Source organism: Tauraco erythrolophus, chromosome 4, assembly GCF_009769465.1.
Source record: "Tauraco erythrolophus isolate bTauEry1 chromosome 4, bTauEry1.pri, whole genome shotgun sequence".
In the NCBI taxonomy this organism is placed as follows: Eukaryota; Metazoa; Chordata; class Aves; order Musophagiformes; family Musophagidae; genus Tauraco; species Tauraco erythrolophus.
This window is the reverse complement of record NC_141468.1, coordinates 8,084,918-8,111,834: the sequence shown is the minus strand read 5'-3', so window position 1 is coordinate 8,111,834 and position 26,917 is coordinate 8,084,918. Positions and strand designations below refer to the sequence as shown.

Here is a 26,917-nt window from a genome sequence, read left to right as displayed (position 1 = left end):
GTGACAAGCACATTCCCAATACTGCTCAATTTGCCCATTTGCACACACACACTGGGTTCGCTTATGAGGCTGGCAGCAGCAGCCAGGGATTCTCCATCTCCTGGAGAACCAGTAATCAAACTGGCAAGTCCAACGCTCAGTCAGGCGTTTTTCCCTGCCGCAAGTCAGGGGTGGGCATGTCTGTAATGCACAGGAGAAATTACAGTAGTGCCAGTTTCCCGTCATCCAAGGATCAGGAGTTTCCACAGCTGCTTCTCACAGGCACCACTGTATAAATGTCTGTGCTTGGCTGGTTACGATGGGAATTGCCATTCATCACGGCATGAGGGGGCTTACGCTGTCTCCGAGCAAGTTGTCAGTTAACCAACGCTTAATGTAGAGCAATCTGATCGGTACGAGACATGTCCTCGCAGCTAAAAAGCCTTAAATGTTTCAGACGCAGCAGCTTCTGAAGTCTTCCAAGATACTTTCTGCAGTACTCATCATTATCTTGCTGCCGCTGAGAAGGAGCAGTCAGGATAGGCACTTTGTGTTCGTTACCCAGCATAATATTCACTGGTCTATTTAATTAACGCTTAGAAAATGTACTTGATGAATTAAAAGTTACTGGGGGTGGGGAGGGATGGGGAATGCAGAAATAGATTAACATTGGCTGATCTTTTAAACTTTGTCAAAAATGATTTATTTGGTTTTTACACTCACAAAGTCTTGTGGGGTGTTCCCCCTTCTTGCAGGCACCTAATTTCTCATAGCAACAGTTGCTGGCTATCAAGGAACCTCTTGCAGGAGCTGCTTGAGGCAAAGCTGTTTGTTGGCTGTATTGCAAGAGATGTAGGTAGCGGAGTAGAGGTGTCGGACACATTGTACTGCCTGTTTCGCTGTCCAGCCCATCCATTATTTCCTGGATATATCAGCTTCACACCACATGGAGGAATGCTGCTCTCAGGAGAGTCCTCAACAGAAATCTGAGAGTTGCCCGTTAAAACCGATGATCTTAAAACATGCTGTAAAGAAAGGGCTTATAAGCTTAACAGGCAAAACAGACAGAGGCGGGCAGAGGAGGGAGGAGTATTTTCTAAACACAGCACAACAGCACCAAGCAGCTAAATGATTTTCTGAAGGTCACGAAGGAAACCTGCATCCAAGTCAGGAATTTAACCCAGATTTTTTGCTTGGTTCATTGCCTTAGCAGCTGGATTCTTCTTCCTGCCTCCTTAGTCACTGACATTGGTGATTGTAAAGTGCCGTTTCCTTCACCCTATTTGGAAAAGGTGGTTAACAGGAGGAGGTCTGACAGAGAGAGGCTCACGATCAGTGCAAAAACCGTGTCTTTCCCTCCTCTTTCTGTTGTTGCAGTACCGGCTGTGAATTCAGGGGAGTCTGCTCCAGTTCGGGTTTTCTGAGCTTGCCACACAGAAAATCCCATAAGACTTCTCTCTGCAAATCTGTTTTCTTTTAAGTAGCACCAATTTCCTGGTGCACATGCTTTGTATTTGTCTGGGTGCATGTATGAGAGCCACTAGCTCCCCAGCACACTTTCCACTCTGGAGATCACTTGAGAATTGAGTTTTCGTTGTGAAGATGAAGTATCATGTGCAGGCTCTGTGCTCTGAGAGACTCAATTTTGTACAGAAAACGATCTGTGCACATGTCTATGTGGAAAGCCTTGGGAAAAGATCCTTGCAGCCTTAAGAAATGCAATATTGCCCTCTAGTGATGATGAGGATGGTCTCGTTTGAACGTTGAAACAAAAAGCATTTTGGCTAGCCTTCAAGGGCATTCAAAAATGGAATAAATATTCCTGCTTTCTTCTGACTCTGGAATTAAAGATCCTACCGTCACAACTCTGAGAGCACTGGTAGTGGTGATAAGCAGAGGAGGTTCTTCAAGAATCACAGAATGTGTAAAATTATCATTTTTCTCCATATTCAGCAGATGGAAAGCCAGCTGCATTCAGAAAGCAGATCTAGTAAGAAGGTTCCTTTTTTAATGCAGCATCTTTTTGCATTTCTAAAGCTAGGTGGGTTTTTTTGGGGGGAAAAAAAAAAAAAAGAGAGAGGCAGTTTCAAGGACAGGAGGTGAAATCTAGTAGAAACCAGAAAAAAAAAAAAAAAAAAGAAAAGGTTGAATTTTTGTGATGATTGTTTGATTTTGATGTGATATTTTTTGATTTTGAGGGGTTTTTTATTTCTCATTTGAACTCTTATGGAGGAAGCAAGGAGGGATAATAGCAGGGGCACTTCAGCAGATGAGCAAGAAGAGCTCAAAATGTTTCTCATTCTGGTAAGCAAGTAGCTGGTTCTATCTGTCAGGAAATAAATTGTTTTGAAGGGTCTTCAGAAGACACTTAGGAGCACTACAAAGCTTTGACCTTTACCCCTAAGAAGGTTACATTTAAGGCCCTTGATCCTGCAGATAGCTCAGCATGGACAATCCCTCCAGTGCTTGTGTGAAGCCCCAGGAGTGTCAGCAGGTCCCTCAGCTCCACTCCTAGACAGTGGGGTCAGGGAGTAAAGTTTCTCTGTAACTGGACCCCACATCCCAACCCACGTTTCTAAGGTATCTTGTTTTTTTAAGTTCCTGATGTAGACAGCATTTCCCTGGCACCTTCCCTATTCTAATTGCCTCTGACAAGGCACGATAGTACTGGAATTTATGTAAGGAACATTGCTGCCACTGTACTGCTACTTAAAGATCACTATACAAAAGAGTGGGCAGACAGATGTATTTTTTTTCTTTACTTAAAACACAAAGTAAAAGCAAAATTCACCTTAATCATTCACTGAACTTATCCAGGCTTCCTCTGCTGCTATAGGAACATACAACATACTTTTATGTAATGATCAGTCATTAACTTTGATGGTATCCTGAGCTTTTTTCCCCAAAAGGTCACAAGACAGAATTAAGGGCTACAATTGATTCAAGACAGTGGCAAAACTCTCATGGAGTTCACTGCCAAAGGATCAAACCTTCAAAGCAGGAATGACATGGAGTACTGAATTGATTCATATCTATCATGGCCTTTCAACATTATTGCAAATATTTGGCGTAATCAGCCAATGCAAGACACTGAGGGTTTGGGCTGGTCAGCTTTCTATTGCATTTTGAGAAGTCATCTGTACTCAAAAAAAAAATTGATTATTGGCATTTCCAGTCATCCCCAGCATTGCTACTCACGGTACTAGTAAATTGTGCAAGGTCCTTAAATATTGGTAGTTGCTTACTCTGCGGCCATAGCTGCTATGTGCTAGCTGCTAGAATGAATGCTCTGGAGTCCCCAACATAAGAAGGACATGGAGCTACTGGAGCAAGTCCAGAGGAGGGCCATGAAGATGATCCAAGGGCTGGAGCACCTCTGCTATGAAGACAGGCTGAGAGAGTTGGGGCTGTTCAGCCTGGAGAAGAGAAGGCTCTGGGGTGATCTTATTGCAGCCTTCCAGTACTTAAAGGGAGCCTACAGGAAAGCTGGAGAGGGACTTTTTACAAGGGCGTGTAGTGATAGGACAAGGGGCAATGTCTTTAAACTGAAAGAGGAGAGATTTAGATTAGATATAAGGAAGAAATTTTTTACATTGAGGGTGGTGAGGCAGTGGAACAGGTTGCCCAGAGAAGTTGTGGCTGCCCCATCCCTGGAAGTGTTCAAGGCCAGGCTGGATGAGGCTTTGGACAACTTGGTGTAGTGGAGGGTTTCCCTGCCCATGGCAGGGGGGTTGGAACTAGATGATCTTTGAGGTCCCTTCCAACCCTAACCATTCTATGATTCTATGTGTAAAGAAGCCTTTATGCAATTTACCTTATGCAAAGCTGAAATGGACAGAGAAGGAATGGAAAAGCGGACAGTGAACAGTCCACTGTCAGTGGACATCTTACAAGACATAGACCAATAGCACAGAAACGGGCAGGTCAGGTAAAGGAGCGAAGAAGAAATATCAAAATGTGATGGAGAATGAAAGGGAGTTTACAAGCAAACACAATAAAGGATTGTTTGAAGTTTAAAAATAAAACAAAGGATTATTTAGAAAGAAAATCATCCACTTGACGATCCAGTTCCTTTGGTGTGGCTGAGGTGGTGGTGATTGATCATGTCCTGGAGCACGCACAAGCCTCTTCCATCACCGCCGTCTGTCACAAGTAAAGAAACTTCATTTTTACTATACTCATCGTGACTCTGTTGGCCACATTTTTCATGTAATGAGTGCGTTTTCGTGTTTTGCCCTAGTTCCCCCCCGTGTCTCACCTCACTTGCTTTCCCTTTCAGGTTCTACATTGAAAGCATCTCCTATCTAAAGGACAACGCCACCATCGAGCTGTTTTTCTTGAACGCAAAGTCCTGCATCTACAAGGTGAGGACTGGGGGAGCTCTGGGCGGCACTGTGGTGGGCTGAGACACCCGGGTCTGCATCCCTTCACCCAAAATTTACACCGCTCACACAAAGACTTCGAGACTTCCTCCTCCTCCCGCCCTCCCTCACTCCTCTGCTCTAACCACCCCGGCCAGCTTCCCTGTCGGAGAGGGGTTCTGAGATAAAACACCCCTGCAAGTAACTCTTGGGGTTGGTAGGAGGAAATCTACAGCTGGTAAAATGATAAACCGGCTTGTATTTAGAAGGAAGTATCCGGGTTTGTGTCAAAAAGCCACTGGCGAAGCTGCGGGGTCCGCCCCGGGCTGAGCGAACGATGTCGTTAGCGCTTCCCGCCCGAGGAGGGCGGCAGCGGCCGCGCGGGCTGCGGCGCCGGGGCCATCTTCGGGGCGGGGCCGGGGGGGAGCGGGAGTGTCGGTGGGTGTGAGGGCGGGAGTGCGTGCGTGCGTGTGTGCGTGTGAGATTTTGTGTGTGTGAGTGCGTGTGTGCGTGTGAGATTTTGTGTGTGTGAGTGCGTGTGTGCGTGTGTGTGAGTGAGATTTTGTGTGTGTGTGAGTGCGCGTGTGTGTGAGATTGTGTGTGTGATTGTGTGTGTGTGAGATTGTGTGAGATTGTGTGTGTGCGTGAGACATTACGTGTGCAAGGGAGCGTGCGAGGAAAGTGAGGGTGCGCGCGGGTGTGTGAGTGCGGGCAGGGGTGGGCACGGGGGTCTGAGTGCGTGAGCGGAGTGTGACTGCGGGAGTTGGTGTGTCTGACGGTGTGAGTGTGTTACGGACCGTGAGATGTTTGTGACAACTGGCTGAGTTCGCGGGCCGGGGGCAGTAGGCGTGTGGGGGTGTGAGGGCGGAGGAGGGCGCCTGTGGGGGTGTGCTGAAGACCGCCTTGTGTAGGAGCAAGCCGTGCACAGAGAAGCGTTCTTTGTGCCAGAAATCGCCCTGCCCGGCAGGGTGTTGAAAACACCGGCCTGCTGTCAGCGGCACGGCCCCTGGCAAGGCAAACGGCCAGAGATAAGGGCATCCTGGCGCGGCCTCCGCTCCTCTGCTGGAGTGCCCATGGCAGAGCTGCCGAGCTGATCCCACCAGTGCTGCGAGCCAACCGTACAAGTGAAAGGATAATTAAGAAAATTAAGCAGGCCCAGAACTCGCTGCAGTGGAGACTGGCTGCGCGCAGACTCAGCCAGGTGGGCTGGATGGACACTGGTTTGTGTGGGACTGGGAGAGGTTTTTCAGCAGCTGGGATTCCCTGGGAGGATCCCTCCTGCCGCCCTCCCTGCTGGCAGAGGCCATTCTCCATGACTCACCTCCATCTGCCAGGGAGGAAGTGGTAGGAAAAGACAGCTGTAGCCAGGGAGTGATCGTACTACCATAGAATCATAGAATGGGGTGAGTTGGAAGGGACCTTAAAGACCACCTAGTTCCAACCCCCCTGCCATGGACAGGGACACCTTCCACTACACCAGGTTGCCCAAAGCCTCATCCAACCTGGCCTTGAACACTTCCAGGGATGGGGCATCCACAACTTCTCTGGGCAACCTGTTCCACTGCCTCACCACCCTTTGAGTGAAAAATTTCTTCCTTATATCTAATCGAAATCTCCCCTCTTTCAGTTTGAAGACATTACCCCTTGTCTTATCACTACATACCCTTGTAAAAAGTCCCTCTCCAGCTTTCCTGTAGCCCCCTTTAAGTACTGGAAGGCTGCAATAAGATCACCCCGGAGCCTTCTCTTCTCCAGGCTGAACAGCCCCAACTCTCTCAGCCTGACTTCATAGCAGAGGTGCTCCAGCCCTCGGATCATCTTCGTGGCCCTCCTCTGGACTCGCTCCAGCAGTCCATCCCACAACCCTCAGCAGGTTTGTGACCTGCTAAGCCACCTAGCTTATGCCAAATCTGGAGCCATGCTTCCTGACATGTCCAAAAATGCGGGGACTAACTTTGCATCTCCTCAAATGCAGAGTATAAGCCAGAAAAAGCCTTTTTTCCAGTGCCCGGGAAAGAGGCAGCACTGCTGAGCTGAGCTGTGCAGAGCTTTGCTCTCTGGCAAGGCTGCAATTAGATGTGCTTAGTCAGCCCTCTCCAGCAACAGGCTCAGTGAGCATCACATTTTGGTTCCTGGGGAAAAGTTCCTTTTTGGAGTATTGCCAGGAAAAGCTTACACTGTTGTTCTTTTTTTGGAGAAAGCTTAATAAGAAGAAGAGGAAAAAAAAAAAAAAAAAAGAAAAAGAATGCTTACAGATCTAGGTTGCTCTATTTTAGTCTGACCTCTCCTGAAACCATTACTTTGCACATTTGAGCTGACTGTCATCTCCATCCAAAAATAGCCCTGCTGGATTCCCAGTCTCCCATGCGGGTCCTTCCCCAGTTGACTTCCAGCCACAGTAAGCTGTGCTGTGCTATTAAAAAAGGCGCTGAATTTGAAAGCTGGGTGCAAAGTCTCTGCTGAGTTGCAGGGCCTGGAGGGTTCCTCTGGGTGTAGAAAAGTGCATTCAGCGTCTAAGCACAGCCAGTGCTTGTCATCCCTGCAGCTAGCAGGGGGTGCTGAATGCTCCCAAGCCTTGAAAGCTTCCTTGTTGCACAGAAAGTTTCCTCGCTGGACTTCCCACAGATGTCTTCACCCCAAGCTCCCCTGCAGCCTGGAAAGACCATACTGTGTATGATGTGAGTGTAGTTTGTAACACCATGCTAGCACCTCAGACCTCGCCCTGTGAATTCCCCAGACACACACCCTCAAATGTTCCCATGGTCAAGTTGGCAAAGACGACGACTGTGGCCTTTTCAGTTTGGGGCTGCCGGTCCCCTGGGTTGCCAGCTGGCTCTGTGTGCGGTGCTGTGCCCATGGCTCCTCCTCACCCACCCTGTTGCATAAGGAGACATTCACGGACCCACGCACCGAGACCCTCGCACAGGACCAGCGAGCCACTGTTGTGCAGAAAGGCCAAGCTACATTGGTACCACCAAACAAGACAGGGCTTGGTTTTGGGCACTGTCCCTCCATCAGTCAGGCTGTTTAATTACTAGCACGTTCTGGCACAGGTTTTGGCCTGTGCCAACTAGCCCTGTCCCAGGCATTGCTCAGGCACTGTTCAGGGATGAGCACCTGTTCCCAAGAGGCAATGCAGCTGAGGTAGCCCCACCTGGAACTGGTGGAGAGAGGAAGAGTGTTTAATCATGAGCTATACCATACCACAATCCCTTAGGGCCAGAGAATGGGCTCTGGCCCATTTTACCTACCAGTATAGACTTGCCATAACATCACCCTGTGGTCACAGAGGCCGGTTTGTCCGTTCAATGCCTGGTGCTTCAAGATGGGGGGAAGACCGGGCACTCTGATTCTGCTCCACTTTGCCCCTTGCTGGGGGATATGCCTGGCTGCCCCAGCCCGGCCCTGCCTGCAGCTGGATCGACATCTCACACCAGCTGCTTCCCTGGGCACAAACACATCCCTAGTGCAGGTGCCTGCGTGAATCAGGCAGTTCGGCTGAACGGGGGAAGGTGTGTTTATTGCCCGTAGCAGATCTGGTCTTCACTCTCCAAGGAGCTGTTATGAAGGAGGTGAAAGAAGTGCTTATTTTAAAAAGCTGGCACTGGTGAAAGCCAAGTACACCTGGATCTTATCCTCTGTTTTGTTCCTCTTGTTTTGGATTTTGCCAGAGACAAGCCGACGCAGCAATTGTGGCTTGTAAATGAGGTGTGGCCATGACTTGGCTGGAGCACAGATCACAGCAGTGATCTATATTTAGATACCTCGTTTCTTGCCAGATGAAGTAAAATATTAAAACCAGCAGCTTAAATAGATACGACAGAAAAGCCACCACAGGAGTGAGCTGAAGTGACCCAGTGAGCGTGGCTGTGTACGCATGAGACGATGTAGATCTAGTTGCAGAATTGAGGCCTGAACAGTGTCTCAGTAAAAGCCCAGTGTCTTCCCAAAATCTGACACTGGCAGGGACCAGAGACTTGAGGAGGGCACACTTGGCTATGAGATTAATGCTCCTGCCTCCCATCCCAAGCATCTTTGATGCTGGGTCTGCATTCCACACATTCAGATGGAGCCCTGCTTTCATCAGGGTCTATAGAATGGAGCAGTGAAGATCTACCAAAGATTTGTTTTCACAGCTCGTTCTCAGAGCAACCCCAGCCGCAGTGCTCATGGAGATGCTCACCAGAGCTTTCATCCTGCAAGAAGGAATATGGCTCTTTTTCCTGTGAGTTTACCCTGGGCAAGGACCAGAGGAGTTCTGCGGGGGCTTTGACACAACCTCAGTGAAGACAAATTTTCTCATATCTTTGCTTCTGTGAGCCAAGGACAAGGCTCTGTTCCTCTGAAACAGAGGTGACATTTGGGGGAGAAAAGATGTATTTCCCAGACTACCTTTCACTACATCACACAAGAAAATAAAAATTACCCTGATCCTCCCCCTTCCACCTGTCTTCTCCGTCCTCCCCAGGAATCCCTTCATGCCACATGCAGTTATGCTTTATTTGCCAAGCCATTACACTGAATATTTGGCTTTCTCCACATCTGAGTGAGCAGGTTCTCCGTCACTTTGGTCTCCAGAAGCACAGGGAATGCTTTGAAGCCTGGCCAGGGGAGAAAACTGGCACCGCACGCTTCACCGTGCAGTAGCCAGGAGGAGAGGCACGTCCTTCTTGCAGGAGCTGAAACTGACTCTCTTTTTCTTTCTTGTTTTCTTCACCTTTCAAGGAACTCATTGAGGTTGACAGTGAAGTGGTGTTTGAACTGGCTGCATACATCTTGCAGGTAAGCACCTGCCTTCTCTCGCTGCATGCTTCCTTGTGTTGCATTAAATCTTTCAACTTGCCAAATCCAAAATGGCTGTGTGGAAGCGCAGGGGTTCCTCCAATTGCAAGAGAAAGATATCCTGACACAGTTTTCATCAGTTACACCAATGCAAAATAGGTACAGAAGGCTCTTGAGTCCAACCTCTCCAAGCATGGAGCAGATTCCACTGCCCAACATATTGCATACATAAATGTGTATTATGTTTGCGCTGACACAGATATCCAAGACCATGGGGTATGATGTAAAGCCAGAGAAAATCTAAGTGATGAGTGCAGTTTCCTAGGTGAAATCCATATACAGTGGGTTCTTCTTCAGTGACTTTGTTTGCATGTGTTTTCCCAATGGATCTTGGCCCTCTCCATAAGGTTCTATATATGCAGCTGTTGGTATTCTCCAAGATGGGCAGAAGGGCGTAAAGACTTTCAAAAAACTTGGTCAGAAAAAAAAAGTCTTTTAAAGCCCTGCCCTCAGGAAGAGGGAAAAGGTCAGGAATGAATTGCCAGCAGCGTTTGGTAAATCTCTGGTTCCCAAGAAGGAACCTTTTCAGGGTAGCAGAGGTGTTTTTTGTGAAAAATCTCTTTTTAGGAGCATGGCTGTGGGAGCAGATCAGAGATAATTGTCCAATTATCCTTGTTCCCCTTTTTGTACAGTGTAGTTTTATTTTTTTTTTCCCATCAGCTATGAAGCTATGAGGAGTCATGTGAGCAGACAAGCCATCTCATCAGACTGCACTAATAAATAACAATGCATTGCACTTCTCCAGCATTTTCCGTGTTAAAGAAGCAATTAATACGTAGGGGTTTGAATCTTCATTAAAATCGTTTTATGTAACAAAAATGGAGCGAGAGAGGCAGGATGGGGGACTCAATTAAAAGCACATCATAGAAATTGCATATTGGCTGTTGGGGGAATACACATCAAACAACAGGCTCATTGTGAGAAGCAGCGATGGGGTTATGAATCTATTGTCCGCTCATCCTAATGAATAACTGGAGCACTTTGTAATTGTACAGCCAAATCCAGATCTGCCGCTGTAGCCCTTGTTGCTCTGATTGTTCCTCATCACAGACAAACACAGGATGTTACGTGTATTCCTGTAGTAGTTTGATGTGTAGCTGAATGAAGAGTCAAAACAAGCCACACCTCTGCTGTCTGCAACCAGAAATTACTACAACGCGTGTTTGTGACAGGATCCAAGCAAAACAAGAGGGATCATACTGCAGTTTGTTCTACTTCTCACTGCAGCACTTAGGTCAAAGAACTGAAGTATGAAGAAACTACCTTACAAAATTGTTTTTAAATTCAGTATACTCATCCATGTGCAGGCCAGGGCATATCCTTTGGGTTTGCTCTGTGCTGAACTATAATCATTGTATGCTTGAAGACTCCTTCCTATGAACAGAGGAGAGCTTGTCTGCCCTTCAGTTCACTCAGAGGGAAACAGGAAGATAGTCAGAACTCAAGTGATTTAGTCTGCAGCCTTGATGCAAATTGTTGTGTTACCAGAACAAATTAAAGCACCACCAAAGCTCTGAACTTCAGCCCAGCCTCAGGACTGAAGCACCACTGGACATGGGCTGACAGGTTTTGCAGGTGGAGGGATGGATGTAAAGACAAAAGACCTGAATGCAAAACCCGGTCCTCTTGGCAGTGGAAACTCCCTCACCGCCCAAATTACGTTATTGCACTGTGCTTTCTGTGTAGCTGACAGCAAATGAGGTGCTTTAGCATGCATCATATGAAATGCATATTGCCTACGGAAAATGCAAAATTCATGTTACATCCATTGAGGAGGGGACTCGCCAAATTTTGAGGGTTTGGCAGATATGCAGTTAGACTCAAGGACTAATCTAACTGGAGTGGAGCATTACCCAGCCCTTTGACATCAGGCTGTGATGGTAATACATGGAAATATCTAGATATATAAGTAAGGGAGCTAAATACTCCCCCAAACACCCAGCAAGGAGTTAGAGAAACCTGTGTCTTGCATCTCCTTGAAAGCTGACAGCGAGATATTTTTTCAAAGCCTAGTTACTAGAAAATACCGAGAATACTTTAAAAAGAGTCAGAGGAGTTGCAGTCTCAGAGGCTGCAAAGTCACTGAGACTTCAGGGATGTTCTAGTAATGTAGCATCCACATTGACCCAAAAAATTACTTACTTACTAGAATCATTTCCTGCAGCTTCTTGTGGAATGAGGAATCATTGGGCAAACCTTCTGTTTGCTAATCTGCCCAGCTCGCTGCATGTATTGTGGCACTTGACATGAGATACTGGTTCCAAAAAATACATGAGGAATCAATTACAACAGGAAATTGCTGCTAAATGAATTTTGCAAATGGAAAATCTTGAACAGTCATTTTCTTTTTTCTTTTTTTTTTTCTATTTCTAATGATACATTTTTAATTTTTCTCCCTCATTTTACAGGAGGCAAAGGGAGATTTTTCAAGGTAGGTAATCTTAAAAATTTTTGTCATTGTGTGCTGTGAGAATGAACCTGGTAAAATCACTGTGAGCAATGCAGCTCAGTTGTAACTGTACAGGAACAGGAATGCATTGCTGACATACGCATCATGTCTTCTGAAATCATTTCTTCACAAAACACAGCCTTTGAGCAGAGCGTGCCTTGCAAACAGCATTGTTTGTGACTTTGTTGTTGACAAATCTCTTTGTATGCCCATGAAGTTCAGGAAATAGACTAGTCTTTGGAAGGAAATTGCTAAGGAAATGACTCTGCAATCACTGTTATATCACAGATCCAGCCAGAGGCAACATTAAAATTCCATTACTAATTGATATTTCAGCTTGAATTTGGACAGAGTTCCCAAAAATCACGATGTAGATAATTGGTTTTGTTGAACCTCTGCTATCCCTTGAGCCAAATCTTCAGACTTAAGAAATTCAAATAGATGATTGTGCTTTGTGTTTCAGAAGACTGTTAATGAAATGCCCAAGAATTTTCATTTGACGGTATCTGTCAGTTACACATTAGTAGCAACCAAAGGCCAGATGGCTGTTTGATGCCTCATGTGAGAAACATGAAAATTCTTCATCTGAAGCTCAGGAGAACTATCTGTGCCAGAAACTTCACATACTCCATATATTACTTTTGCTGACTTTAATGCAGCTGAGTGAGTGAGTTCAGCTGCAGGACCACAATATCCATTGGAGTTAGTCTCAGAGAAGAAAAGAAGGTGTGAATGGGCAGTGAGGTTGAATTGCCAGATAAGCCTAAAGAGGTGTCTTGAGAGAACAGTCTACTGCTGACAGAAGACTGTCATGATACTCTGTGCACCCGTAGGAGGTTGTGAATAACCAGCAGGTTCCACCTTCTGGTGGACTGAGACTTGTAGCCAACTAAAATTGAGACAAATCAGTGAAAAGGAACAATACATTGCAGGCATTGCCTGCCCATTGTGGAATCTGAGATGACATAAGGTAACCCTTGCTAAAAGGAAGTTTAAGTTCTGCCTTATCATTTCTCAAAACCTTAATCAACTTGCAAAATCCTGACATGCATCTGACCACAGAAACACAAGCCCAGTCTTGCTTCATTTTTCAGTTCCACCCGATTTGGAATAACCCAGCTATCAGCAGTGTTTATTTAAGGAGTACTGGAGTGCATGTGGCTCTTTTCAGCCTGGTTTTCAGCGCACTGCCAAATGCTTAGCCCAGAAGAGCTGGACCAAGCAGTGTTTTGCCATTCAAACCTGTGATAAACCACATCTTCCACTGGTTTTGCTGTGAAGAACAATATTTAAGGTTTCTCAGAATATCTCGGACATGACGAAAACACACCCAGAAAGTGCACATTCAGACTATGAAACACAGAACAGAAAGGAATCAGATGGCTCAGGGTAATAGGAGTGAAAGTATTTTGTCTTTAGGTGTCTATTTCCAGACCAGAAATGGAAACAGCCAGTGGAAAGCATCCATCTGCTCAAAGCTGTTTCATGCCCCTTGTAAAAGGGATGGTTGAGTTTATCACAGCGCATTTCTCTAGGCCACAGAGAAATGAGGAATCTTCTCTGAAAACACAGAAGATACCTCAACACACGGTATTAACTGCTTCCTCCACATTGGTGTGGCAGTCATCACCATGCCCGTTCAAATAGTTAGCTCTTAGTCCTTTCCACCTGTGGATCATGACAGTTTGAAGCAGAGGGAAGAATCCTTAAATCCAAGACAGGCAGAGAAGCAGTGTCGTTATCGCAACTGCCAGGGAACTTAAATTATAAATGGGCTTTGGTGGCAAAACAATCTGCCATATTAGTGCAGTTTAAAGCCTGCGCTTGGAGGAAGGTAGAAGAATCCTACTCTGACCCTCTGTGGTCTCGAAGAAGACTTAGCATCTCCACGGACGTCTGTCCAGCAGCTCCCCTCTAACGTGCACTGACATGGGTTTATGTTCTGGGCGAGATCCAGGTGCTACTGAAGTCAACACGAGGTCATTGCGGTCAAGATTTTGCCTGCTGAGATTTGTGGTTATTCGTATCAGCAGTGTAAAATCTGGGAGGCAAATCAAGCCTGAGGCCAGCCAGAGGAACTGCAGATGGAGACAAACGCTCTGTCTTCTCCTAGGGCTGAAGTTAGCTTCAGTGTTTGAAGTCGGCTGATGTTGAAAGACTGCTTGAAATAGAAGTGGCTGCTGTTTGAAACAGAGAAGCTCTGCAGTTGTGAATGTCTTGCTGCTGACGTTTAAAGATAATATGTTGTGCATGGCAGCATACATTGTGAGAAGGCTGAACTCTTGAACTCCTGCTTTGTTTTTGAAGAAATAAATTAATTCTAAAGGGTTGCACGCTTGGAACGCAGACTGCAGATTTCCCACACTTGTCCTGTCTACTGCCACCATCAGATTTATGGCCTGTGAGACTACAAGTTTTTTTTTGGCCCTGGTCCAGAGAAGGCTCATTTGTAGTGATGGGAGAATTGCTGCACCCCATGGCAGCTTTCCTATGAGTCACCTCAGGTGCTGGGAGAGCAAATGCCAAATTGTCACAATTTCAGCTGCAGGTTGGCACTTGCCCATGGTGGCCAGAGTGTGAATACCTCCAAACCCCACTGCACCCAGGTGGTGGATCACAAGGAGCTGGTTCGAGACTCCTGAATGCAGATGCAAGTCTGCTTTTTGAGCCTCATGTGAGCTCAAAAACCAGAACTGATCTTACAAACTCTAGTAGTCGGTTTTCTATCTCTCTGAACGGATGCATCTACAATGACAGCAGCTTCCACTACTGCTTTTGAAGTAATCATCCCATGCCTCAGAATATTGACTGTGCTCATAGTACTCCTCTTTCCTTTCCCCATAAGAAGCTGATGTGCCATTTCACACACATGTTCTACATCCTTCGGTAGGGCACCATCATACATGAGTCTCTTATCGCTGATTCTTGGCACCTTGGAGTATCACCTAACTTGGGCATCACAATGACTGCCCAGTGTTCGGTAAGCCTGGAGAGCACATAGTCCGAGTCACCCGTATCTGTCTTGAGCTAAGATGCCACAATAGCCCTGACAGATAAGCTTGGCACCTACAGTGAGCAATTTGACTAAACCTTTTTGCATTTCTGATGTGTGTTTCATTTCAAAACCAAGTCCATCAGAAACTTTGAGTTCCTGAACCCGTTTAGATCAACTAAGAAATGTTTTTCTCAGTGTTTGCTGTAAGTGGCCTGGTCCAACTCAGTGATTGCGGGCATTGTACAAACTCTTAGTTGATACAGATTTAAGCAGAGTGAGGTTTAAAATAAAAAGTTGTTCTCCCTAAGAAGTTCCTAGTCCTCTGCATTAAAGGAGAGTGGTTTTCACATTATTTAAGAGAATCCCCAAATGCTTCAGCTGACAAGACTGAAAAAGGTTTACATTTAGGCTGGGACATACCAGTGAATTCAGGACAATTGAGGATCCCTGTTCAGCTGATTCTCAGGTTGAACAGGACACTTAAGATTTGATCTTTGCTTTTTCATATTAGTTACAAACACTTTGACTTCAAAGGCACAGAATCATTGGTATAAAGCTCCTACACTGGTATCATGCAGACAGATGTAAAGGTTATTAACTCAAGGTTATTAACTCAAGCTAATCTTGTTTCTAGTAGGGAGCTGAGTCACACTTGATTGGCAGAGTGTGAGCCGGACAAACTTCAGTTCCTTAGATGGACACAAGTCCTACAGGTGTGACCCTCTTTAAGCCTACATAGAGGAAGGAACCAGGGTGCCCTGGCTAATTTTGGGGGGAGCATCACACATTGTTAAAATAGTTGAGATTTTTCCTCTAAATTAATCCGTCTGGATTTTGAGTTCAGTCTAACATTGACCAAAATCTTTGGGAAAGTCACATGGACTCCAATTTTAAACGTTCAGAATCCAACTCTTCAACCTTAAACAGCATCTATGTCAAAGCAGCTGGAAATGACATACGCTGATCATTTGTTCCTCAGTTTGGGGAGGGGAAAGTAAAAAATATAAGTAAAAAAAATCCTGAACTGTTGCAGCTAGTTCCTTGGACAGGCTCTCGTTGCAGATCTCTTCCAGTTAAGCAGTACGAGGCATTTCCAGTGAAGCCCAAGTATCTCCCAGCAACATATGAAAGAATAACGAGGGAGGAAAGCAAACAGCCCGTTTCCTGTTAAGCCGAATTTCACAATAATTTCAACGTTTGGGCAGATGGTAATCTAACATAGTTTCAGGCTTACTTTTCTTTCTGCGTAACCACGTGATATTTAACCAATTAGAATTTCTTAAGGGGTTACAAAACCCAGGCTGCATTCTTACAACCTTATGCAGATCCTGAACATTGAATTTCAAATGGTATCGTTTAATCCGAGAATCTCAGACTCTGCGTTTCCTCTTGCGTTCAACGGCATGAATTACCATACCGAGAAGAGCTGATAACTTTAACCTGCAGTTTTGTTTTGTTACTGACCATTGTTTTCACACATGCTGGAAGACGTATGGATTTCCTGAGACATAACTTCATATGTAATCTTGCTCTAAAATTATTGCAGCCAATCTGAAAGAACTTATTTATCACAAAATGCTTATGAAGTGGCTAGGTAGGCCTTTTACCCCCACGTGTAGACAGAACTACAGAGATGTGGACCCTCATTTATTTGGCCAAGCCTCATTAAACAGACAGTACCAGAACTAAGACCAGAACTCAGGCTTTGTGTTTTCTAGGTCCATTCTCCAGTCAGTCACTTTATTTCTGGATATCTAACCAACTTTCAGGAACCCATGCAGAGGACTTTTCCGGTTCAGTTTTCATACTGCTATTCAGTCTTTTAAATATTATAATTTCCACCATAGTGCAGGAATGAAGCGGTCTGGATGACACAGAGAAAGTGTATTTGGCGCCTTTCCCCTATATATTAATAAATCTGTATCAAAAGCACACTTCCATATATAACAACCCTGGAGGTTGGACACTTTCTAATATAAAATAAATGCAGCACAAGTGACCGGATTAAACTTTCTAAATACAATAATAAAACAAACACACTGAGATATTTCACTAGAAAGAGCGGGAAAGGCAGTAAGTGTAAAACCACTTGTGATCCTGCTGGAAACATTTTAAAAATTAAGGGGTTTGGTGTTTTAAAAGGAGCCAAGAGGAAAGTGACCTCATGGCCACTAGTTCAAATGCAACTTGAGTCATTATTTTTTTTCCTTTTTCTTGATTTGACACCCTTTTGGGAGTCTAAATTCATTTGTCTTGAAACAAGTCTTGCCAGAAGACTTAGTGAGTATATGGACCATGGAATGAAATACCTTCATGTTCCTGGAAGTGATTACCTGAAATACATTTGGCGCTTTGAAGTTGTGAGGCATTACCTTTACGGTATTTTCTAGGTACTGAGCAGAAATGCTAATCCCATCCAACAACATCAGTAAGAATGTTTTTTTCTCTGATTCTTAAAAGACTTTTTATCACAGTGCAAGCAAGCTTTGCTCCTCACTGATGGAAAAGAGAGAGCTGCGTGGTGTTAGCTCTTTCTTTTATGGGAGCCATTACTGGTTCAGGCTATTTCCCAGGCTCTCAAAGATAGTTAGTCACCACTAATCTTGTCCTATTTGACAGTTTTCTGGGCTCAGAAAGTCCCTGTTTGGAAATTAGTCCCTATCTTCCCAGAAAAGTTTTGGAAATTTCTCAACTTCCTCTTGTGAGCAGCCAGCCTCCAAAAACTTCACTTGAGGGCAGTGACTGCTGCTTGTGCTCTGATTGTGCTGGGTTCTATTTTTTTTTTCAGTTTCTTTCAAAATGTCAAAAAACTCAGTAAGAGCTGAGTATGCACATGCTGTGGAGGAGACACCTGGGCAGATCCAGTAAACTCTGTAAACAGCAACAGCTTGTTTTCCAGGCTGTCAGTCACAGAGCAGAGCGGCCAGATCAGCGGATAACACAGAACAGAGCAGCTTCTTGTTCAAACTTGTGCAGATAGTTACCTGCCATGGAAGAAAAAAAATCTGAATAGTTTTTGAGCATTTGCACTTACAAGGGAAGATCTGTCCGATGGTCAAATGACCATGAGATTTAGGAGGGAGCAGGTGTTCAAACGCTGTTCGTCAGGAGTCGTTTGACTTGGCATATGAGGTGCTACCGAATGGTTTTCTATGTGCTCGGCGTGGAAGTAGTTGCCTTAGTAATTTCTTGTAAGTGCTGTTCTACGTATCTTCACTCTACAAAATTTGATCTTAATTGAGAGTTTGGCATCTCTGTCACAAGTTTGTCTTGACTAGAAGTTGTGGCTCTGTTTTAAAACTACTTAATTGATTGTCAGGGGATAACCTCATAACAAATGCCTGTAGACATACCCAAAATGCCTGCACCAGGATTTAAGTTAGTGGTTTACCCTATGGCTCAACCCAGCAATTAACCTGCGAACTCCAATTAAGACAAACCCACCTAGGTCTCAGGCAGAGCCTCCTGCTGCGAAGTGCAAATGCAGAAATGCCGTGGGAAGATTTTTACAACTGAAGCTCATGCCTCTACGAGCAACCGTACAGACCGTCTCAGAGACAAGAACAAAACTCAGGGTGACCTGGCAAGTCCAAGGGCTCCTTGGGCCTTTAGCAGATGATAGGATGGCTGGTTTACAGCTGGGATGCCAAGACTACTTGTCTGCCTGGTTAATGGCCTTCCTGCCTTACAGGAGAAGCCAGTGGGCTGGGAAATCTGGAGCTCTGGAGGAGGTATCTCTCTCCACAGCTCTAGGACAGCCACATTTTTTGGCAGGGTGAAGGGCAGGGTACAAGAAGGCAGAAAAACCTGCTATTGAGAAGTAAACCAATAAACATTAATTCTTTGGCACTCCTCAGCGTCCTGTCTGGCCCTCTTGGCTGCGTATTTCTACGATTTTAAAAGTAACAACACCACTGCCTTCCTTCCCAAGCCTTTGAGGGATTTTTTTCTCATATGCACACAATTCCTTGTGTGTTTAAAAGTGAGAAAGGAAACATTTGGGGTTTGTAGGAGAAAATCTTGTGAGTTTATTTCATGTGGAAGAATCTGCCTCCCGTTTCATAAGCTCTCACTCGTGTGCAGTGATCCTTTACCAGCTGGCCAGTGTGGCCACTAGAGGTTGCTGGGAGAAGAATGTTAGCAAAGTGGTTGGGCCTGGTCTCACAGAGGATTTTGTGTAGCAGGACATAAATTCAAGCTGGAGTCTCATCAGTGAAGGTGTTGTGCAAAGGCCATGTCACTGGGGCAAGGGGCTAAGAATAACCTGTGATGCTAAGAAAGCAAGTCATTATTTTTTGCAGCAGTTCATAAGGCATTAAATAAAGGCGCTTTACTGCAGCTGAAAGCATCATTTTTTCTTCTCCTTGTTTTTTTCTGTGTATGAACATGTCCGTGGGACCCTGCTCAATGAAATGTGACATGGTGGCTTTTGTGTCCAGTCACTGGTAGGAAGTGCTTCAACATAACCATCTGGGACAGCTTCTCTCCAATTTTGATAATAGAGGGAAAAGTTAACTGGGCTGCCATAAAACAAATAAAGAGAGAAGAAAAAGGAAACCTCAGTGCCTTTTGTTAAGGAGGAACAGATGTAGAACCGTAGTAGCCTGCCAGCTAGGTCAGGTCATATCAAATATTATGGTTGTTTTCTTGTAGCCTGATCTTCCTTTTGAACTCTGTTTCAGCAATGAAGTTGTAAGGAATGAATTAAAGAAGCTGCCAGCCCTTCCAACACCAGCGCTGAAGGAGCATCCTTCCCTCGCTTACTGGTAACGTATCATTCTGCTGAGCAGCTTTGCAGTGTCTCATGCCGGACCTGGCTCTGGCAATAAGTGATCTGAGAGTGGAAGTGGGACACAGGGATTCCTGTCGTCTAGGCCTGGGTCTGCCACGAACTCACGATTCAACACATGTAGTGCTACCATGCTGGGCTTCAGTTTCCCTGTCTGCCAAACGGCTGCATAATATCTGGCCAGAAAATTCACTGTAAATGTGCAAGTGTCCTGATGACATCAAGAGGCCTATGGTGCCATTTCCTTTCCTTTGCATCTGTGCAAAGAGTTTTCCCAGTTTGAAATGTCAATGTTTCACACTGTTCTGTGCTATTTTAGAGTGACCGAGCTTCATCTTGCAAGTCCTCTCTATATGGTTCAGCTGAACTTAAAGGGATGTATTTTTCCTTTTATATGAACTAAGTGATGTTCAGAGGTGGAGGCTTGTGAGCTCTGTCTTTTTTGCACTGAAAATTAAATCCGGGGTAGGAGCAGGGTCACAATTACATTTTTTATGCCCCACACATAGATTCTTTGTGCCACCCTGCCTCTTCCTTTTATCTGTGCAAATAGGAAAGAATTTGGGGAAAGACTGTTCATTAATAGGGAGAGGCTTTCACTTGATTTTCTGTTTGTTCCTCTTTCATGTTTGTCTTTAAAGCATTAGGCTACAAGCCTGGGGGTGGGACTGAACTTCTTCATCTGCTACTCTCTTAATTTCTGCATCTTGGTAATCTGAGGATTGCAGAGGGGAAAGAATCAGTTTGTAGTTTATGATCTCAATTCTTCCCTTTGCCAGGAAATCCATCCACGATTCCTAGCACGCCTATAATACCAGAATTAGCTGTACCTACTGTTAAGCCACAGGCAAGCTGCTCTATGAGGTTCTAATCACTTTCTGAACATATCAGGAGAGACTCAAAGTCCCAGGCTGAGGCTAGGAACGCTTACACAAAAGCTGTGAATCGTCACAGTCTCCTGGCATTTCTGTCTAAGAACCAAACCAAGTCTTTATGAAAAATTGATAAATGTAGGCTGCCATTTCACTGGAAGCAGCATGGTCTCCCTCTTGGGAGCATCTCTTCCCTTTTTCCACAAACTAATCCACACCTTGAAAAGCAGTGCATTACCAGCTGGGTCTGACTGACAGACTGGTAGCTCAACCTAAAAGCCACCATGAGAGGAGCGGTGGGAACAAGTAGCCATGAACAGAGAAGGCAAAGCTGACCCTTCAGCAGCTGCCTGGACTGAGGTCTTATTGAAGTGCCCACACAGCCTTTGCTTCAGTTGTCTGTGATGGTATCCATACACAGGAAAGCAGTGACAACCCGGGCTGCCCATCAGATCCCGTCTGCCCATCAGGATCTGTCTGCCCCCGCTGTCAGCAAGGGTTAGTCAACATGCCAATGTTAAGGACTTCTGCGGGGAAATCTCCATGAGGTCTGGGACTGTCTCTGTCAGTGAGACACTCCCTTCGGGTTTGGGCTATGTCCAGTCACCTGAAGCAAGAAGAGCCATGTAAAAACTTCGTGCTCCGAAGGCGAATATTTACACTTATACACAAGGTCCAGCACTTCTGGGCAGCTGTACTTAATTTTGTGGGAGTTCTCATGTGACTAGGAACAGGTTGCAGGCTGGGAAGCTAGTTATTTCCAATGGGTTAATAAAACCAGTGGCTACAATCCTGTGGCTCTTTTGTCATTTCACTTCAGTAACCAGGTCTCAGAAACCTCTTGTACATCAGTAGTTCATTATTTTTTAATGGCAGCTTTTTCATAAAAATCCTCTGAAATGCTGAATGCTCTCAAGAATCAGGCAAAATGCCTCTGAAGTACAGATCAAACATCAGCGATCTGAGAGGGCAGATTTTTAATTTTTAAAAGTGTTTTCTGATACTTACACATCTCATGCAGATTACATGCTGGATACAAATTCCATCTTGTTCTTTTCTGTGTGCAATCAGTTTTATGCTGCGGTTGTTTGGCATTAGCACAAAGCAGTAACAAGTGAATTTTCAGCTCCAGAAAGAAACATTTAAAACATTAGAGGTGGGATGGGTAACTGCTCTAGGTAGTTTAAAACAAACAAATGAAAGAACGCTGTGCTATATTTGTACAGGCTGAAATGGACTAAGAAGTGATAAAAGGGCACTCAGAGGGTGATGAGGCAGTGGAACAGGTTGCCCAGAGAAGTTGTAGATGCCTCATCCCTGGAAGTGTTCAAGGCCAGGTTGGATGAGGCTTTGGGCAACCTGGTGTAGTGGAGGGTGTCCCTGCCCATGGCAGGGGGGTTGAAACTAGGTGATCTTTGAGGTCCCTTCCAACCCAAACCATTCTGCGATTCTATGATTCTAAAATGGATAATGAAGTAAATACTATGATACCTTCAGCAAGATACTATGATAGATCTTCATGAAATAATATAACATTTCCATCACACATCATGAAAAAGCATCACCTGTATCAAACATCATAAGACCAGTGGGATGAGCCCTGGATTCTTAGATGCAGCGAGGGCTAAATCAGCAGTTTGGTGCCTCTGACTCCACCTTCATGGAATCTCCTGGTTGCATACCCTTGCTGCAGGCCTTTCACTGTAACCTTTTCTTGGAGGTTTGTAGACATCACAACAAAGATGAAGGTTGTAGTTTTTATATCATCACATCACAACAAAGATGAAGGTTGTAGTTTTTATATCATCAAGTTTTTGTTTCTAGCTCTCAACAGATTAAGAAGAATCAGTTGCACATCTTGTTCTCAGCATCTCTTAGCATCACTGATTACTGGTGAAGCAAGAAGGAGTTTTGGGGTCTTTTTTACTTTTAAATGAAAGCTGAGCTTCTGGTCCTCCCACACAGTCCAGGAACTGGGGCCCTGAGTTTTGATTTCTCTTGCCTATGCATGGAAACAACTGATGGCATTTATTATTTTAGACACAAAACTAATCACAATGAGACAGGAGAGGATTTATGTTAGTTCACAGCAATCCTTTCCAGTCACTGTCATTGCATTTTATCTCAATTCAGATCCTCCCCAGCAAGCCAGCCCAGTACCAGGTTGCCAGTAAGAATGCAAGAAGATGCAGCAGCACAAAAGCAGGTGCTAGAATGGGATTTTTGACAGACCGGAGGAAGATGGACTTCTCTTAGGTCCCAGTAGACTTTGAATGCAAGGTTGTTTTTAGCAACCTAAAGCATCAGCATTGCCAGAAAATGCACCTCTGAAAATACCAGCTGAAAATCACTATTTAGTGTCTCTAATACAACACAGACCTGAGGCTCTGGCCCTGCTCTTGGTCCCTTTGGCCCAAAAGATGCTCTGCTGACATCAGTGAAACAGTGTATGTCTGCAAATAAAGATATTAGTAAGTTCAAGAATATAACCAAGATGGACAAAGTTTAGAAACAGAACAACAGCAAGGCACAGCAATGAGTGGACAGCTATTTAAAACAGCTCAGCGTGCTGGGAAGAGAGAGAGGAAACAATTACCTTTGAAAATCTGGATCTGATGATGAGAAACTCTGTCCCTGCATTTGCTTGCAAGTTGTCTGCCATCCAGTTCTGTAAGCTGCTGGGACAGGAGGGATTTCTTGGTAGTTCTAAAGATCTTTATCAGAGCTGTCTGCTGCAGGATATCATCCATGTATTAATTTTTGCAGCTTTGGGATGAATGTTTTATGAGCTGACAAACAGACAGTAGTGCTTCGGCAGCCTCCATGTCTCCACATGAGTTAAGCATTCTGTCAGCCCTGCGTTATGAATGAGTTTCTGTGTCACTGAAACAGCAACAAGCCAGAGCAGAGGGAGAGGAGACGTCAGCTGGTGGTCCAGGCAGTGTCCCAGCACTCTCCCAGCTGTCAATAGCAGCATGGCAGCCGCTCAGAGATGAACAGCTGAAATGATAGGGGAGAATGTTTATGAGCTCTGCTAATGCTCCTTCTGACCCATGAATGATTTTGCTTGTTTTCCCTGGCACATGCTGGGCTTACCCCTCTGTCCCAGAGCTGGAGGCAGAAAGTGACCTCTGTGTTGGATGATCCTCCTCGCACAGCGCAGCAGAAATGAAAAAGGAGTTCAAAGAACTGTTAGAGGAGGGACTGTCATGCAGCTGGGCTGGGATTCATCTGGCCATGAACATTTTTTTGGTGTAGACCTCTCCATCTGAGTTACATGCCCTCAGCTCCCTTTGCTGTCAATAGAGAGAAGCAACAGTAACCTCTTCTCAAGGAAGCCACCTGACATAGATTGGATGAATTGTGCTCTGAAGTATCTGTTTCTTTCCCCAAAGTGTGACTAGCCCAGTGTTGTAGAAAGATGAAAGGCAACAAATCTTCTCACTCTTAAATATCCATGTCCAGAAAGCCAAGCATATCCTGGGCTGTATCAAAAAAAGTGTGGCCAGCAGGTCGAGGGAGGTGATTCTGCCCCTCTACTCTGATCTCGTGAGACCCCACCTGGAATACTGCGTTCAGCTCTGGAGTCCCCAACATAAGAAGGACATGGAGCTGCTGGAGTGAGTCCAGAGTAGGGCCATGAAGATGATCCGAGGGCTGGAACACCTCTGCTATGAAGACAGGCTGAGAGAGTTGGGGCTGTTAAGCCTGGAGAAGAGAAGGCTCCGGGGTGATCTTATTGCAGCCTTCCAGTACTTAAAGGGGGCCTACAGGAAAGCTGGAGAGGGACTTTTTACAAGGGCATGTAGTGACAGGACAAGGGGCAATGGCTTTAAACTGAAAGAGGGGAGATTTAGATTGGATATAAGGAGGAAATTTTTCACTCAGAGGGTGGTGAGGCACTGGAACAGGTTGCCCAGAGAAGCTGTGGCTGCCCCATCCCTGGAAGTGTTCAAGGCCAGGTTGGATGAGGCTTTGGGCAACCTGGTGTAGTGGAGGGTTTCCCTGCCCATGGCAGGGGGGTTGGAACTAGATGATCTTTGAGGTCCCTTCCAACCCGAACCATTCTATGATTCTATGATTCTATGCTTGATTGATAATTCAAGCTTTATGTTTTTATCCAAAAGAAAGAAGAAACAAGGATGATACTTACCTGGCACTAAATATCTATAGATCTCAAAACATTGTACAACAGAAAAGAAGATGATCAGTATCCTAACAGAGCAATCGAGGCATAGTGTTGCCTGTGTTTTGGAGAACTGGGTAGAGCCTGGACTATCCCTTATCTTTTAGTATGGGTTGAGAACATAACTTTATTCATCCCACTGTTCAGGAAGGCTCCCTGACATTTGAGCTGTCCTTTTGAAGGAAATGAGCCATCGATTGGCTTCCCTATCCAAGGGGTATGGTCTGGGAACATATCCATTATTTTATAATAACCATTTGTAAGAAAGCAGAGCACATCCGGAATCACATTAGGAAATCAGCATGTAGGTACATTTATCCTTTCCTTGAATGGCATCAATATGAGAGCTTGATCTGTGCAATAAACTGCACAGAGTGGAAACCAAAGCGAAGAGTGTTTTCTGCTGGAGAAACTCCATTGTTTTCTGAGAAGTCATTCCTAGTTTGTTCCTGTCTGAGACAGAGAGGAATTGCATCCACATGTAATCGTGGTTTTAAGAGGTAATTTCAAAGGGCTGTAAGCCCTCTCTGTCTATCTTTTTTATTAAGAATGACGCTTTTTGGAGATCTTCCAGTATTGAACACTCATGTAATTCAGTTACTGCTCCAAAAGTAATCCTGTTTATGATAATCATGGCAGGAGACCCAGGCTCTGCCTTCATGTGCACACCCGTAACACATCTGTGGTACTTGCTTGGATCAGTGGGCTGAACATGGCTTCATAGCTGTTGAATTTACAGCTTCCAGATCATTTTGTAAGCATTAAAATTATTCTCAGGTATTTGGAGGGAGAGCTGGACCATTCCTTTACCCATGTAATTTGTCACTGACTCAATCAGCACCCTGTACCCACTGTGGCATGCTGGTGGGACAACTCTTCACCTTGCCCCAAAAGAACCCTTTTATTTTTCAGGATAAGTGGGGGAAGTCACTTGGGGAATGAGTGAGGAAAGCAGTTACTCTCAGACAAATGACAGGCTTGTGGGGGAATGGCTGTCCTTGCTGACAGCCCGACAGACTCATCCACTTCGAATTGTTCTGTGCTGTCTACGTTGGTGTTTCTTGTCCTCTCCCTTCTTCCCTGCATTACCAGGGATGGATGCACAGTCCTCAGCTCCCCTGTGCCAGGGCCCACGCCCTATCTGTCGCACAGCACGTCTCGTTTGTGGTGCCACAATGCAGTGTGTTGTTCTTGTGATGTCACAGAACAGAACATCCTATGTGTGATATCACAGCAGGCTCTGTGTGGCCTCTACCTGTGACATCACTGAGGGCATTGTGAAGGCTGGGCCCAGCAGGGACAGGGAAACTTTCTAGCAGAGATTATGGCTCCACACAAATCTCTCTGGCACAAAGATGCGTATGGGGAAGGCAGCAATGAGAAGATGCAGTGATGTTAGCAGGGCTAGTGCTCAGTGAAATGCTTTGCCTTTTTTCACAAAAGCCCCCATGGGGATCTCTGAGCAGTTGTGGTGAGGTCATCTACCAGACCATCCCACACTGCTGGGCCCTTCACTCTGTCTAGCAATAAAAATACCTTCAGTTCTGCCTGGGGATGGATTACCAGATGGTGGACAACTGTGTGGCTGCCTTTAAAGGCCCTATTAGGGGCCCCAGCTGGACCTAGGAAATGCAGGGAGGGAGGAATAACAGTTCACATTGGCTTAAAACACATGCAGCATGATGACATTAGATAGATAGACACTTGATCCTACTGGAATCATAGAATCATAGAATGATTTGGGTTGGAAAGGACCCCAAAGATCATCTAGTTCTAACCCCCTTGCCATGGGCAGGGACACCCTCCACTACACCAGGTTCCTCAAAGCTTCATCCAACCTGGCCTTGAACACTTACAGGGAAGGGGCAGCCACAACTTCTCTGGGCAACCTGTTCCATTACCTCACCACCCTCAGAGTGAAAAATTTCTTCCTTGTATCTAATCTAAATCTGCCCTCTTTCAGTTTAAAGCCATTCCCGCTTGTCCTATCCCTACATGCCCTTGTCAAAATTCTGTCCCCAGCTTTCCTGTAAGCCCCCTTTAGGTACTGGAAGACTGCTATAAGATCACCCCAGAGCCTTCTCTTCTCTAGGCTTTAAACTGAAAGAGGGTAGATTTAGATTGGATATAAGAAATAAATTTTTTCACTCAGAGGGTGGTGAGGCACTGGAGCAGGTTACCCAGAGAAGTTGTAGATGCCCCATCCCTGGAAGTGTTCAAGGCCAGGTTGGATGAGGCTTTGGGCAACCTGGTGTAGTGGAGGGTTTCCCTGCCCATGGCAGGGGAGTTGGAACTAGGTGATCTTTGAGGTCCCTTCGAACTCAAACCATTCTGTGATTCTATGATTCTATGACTTGTGTCATGCCAATGTAACAGAGCTGATCCTGTGGGCATTACATTGCTCTAAGTTAGAGAAGAACCAAAATCAGATCAGTCTGAAAGTA

General features: G+C 45.3%; 1 protein-coding gene across 3 annotated transcripts in view; it reads left to right on the top strand.

Annotated features, from left to right (window-relative positions):
• The window catches only part of FRMD4A (FERM domain containing 4A), a 221,113-nt gene that overhangs the window by 135,991 nt on the left and 58,205 nt on the right, over nucleotides 1–26,917 (top strand). For all 3 annotated transcript variants that reach the window (XM_086609855.1, XM_086609856.1, XM_086609857.1), the window contains 4 exons: nucleotides 4,259–4,343; nucleotides 9,066–9,122; nucleotides 11,591–11,613; nucleotides 19,309–19,392. In XM_086609855.1, the coding sequence (XP_086465981.1) occupies nucleotides 4,259–4,343; nucleotides 9,066–9,122; nucleotides 11,591–11,613; nucleotides 19,309–19,392 (249 nt within the window). The remainder of the gene's footprint in view (nucleotides 1–4,258; nucleotides 4,344–9,065; nucleotides 9,123–11,590; nucleotides 11,614–19,308; nucleotides 19,393–26,917) is intronic.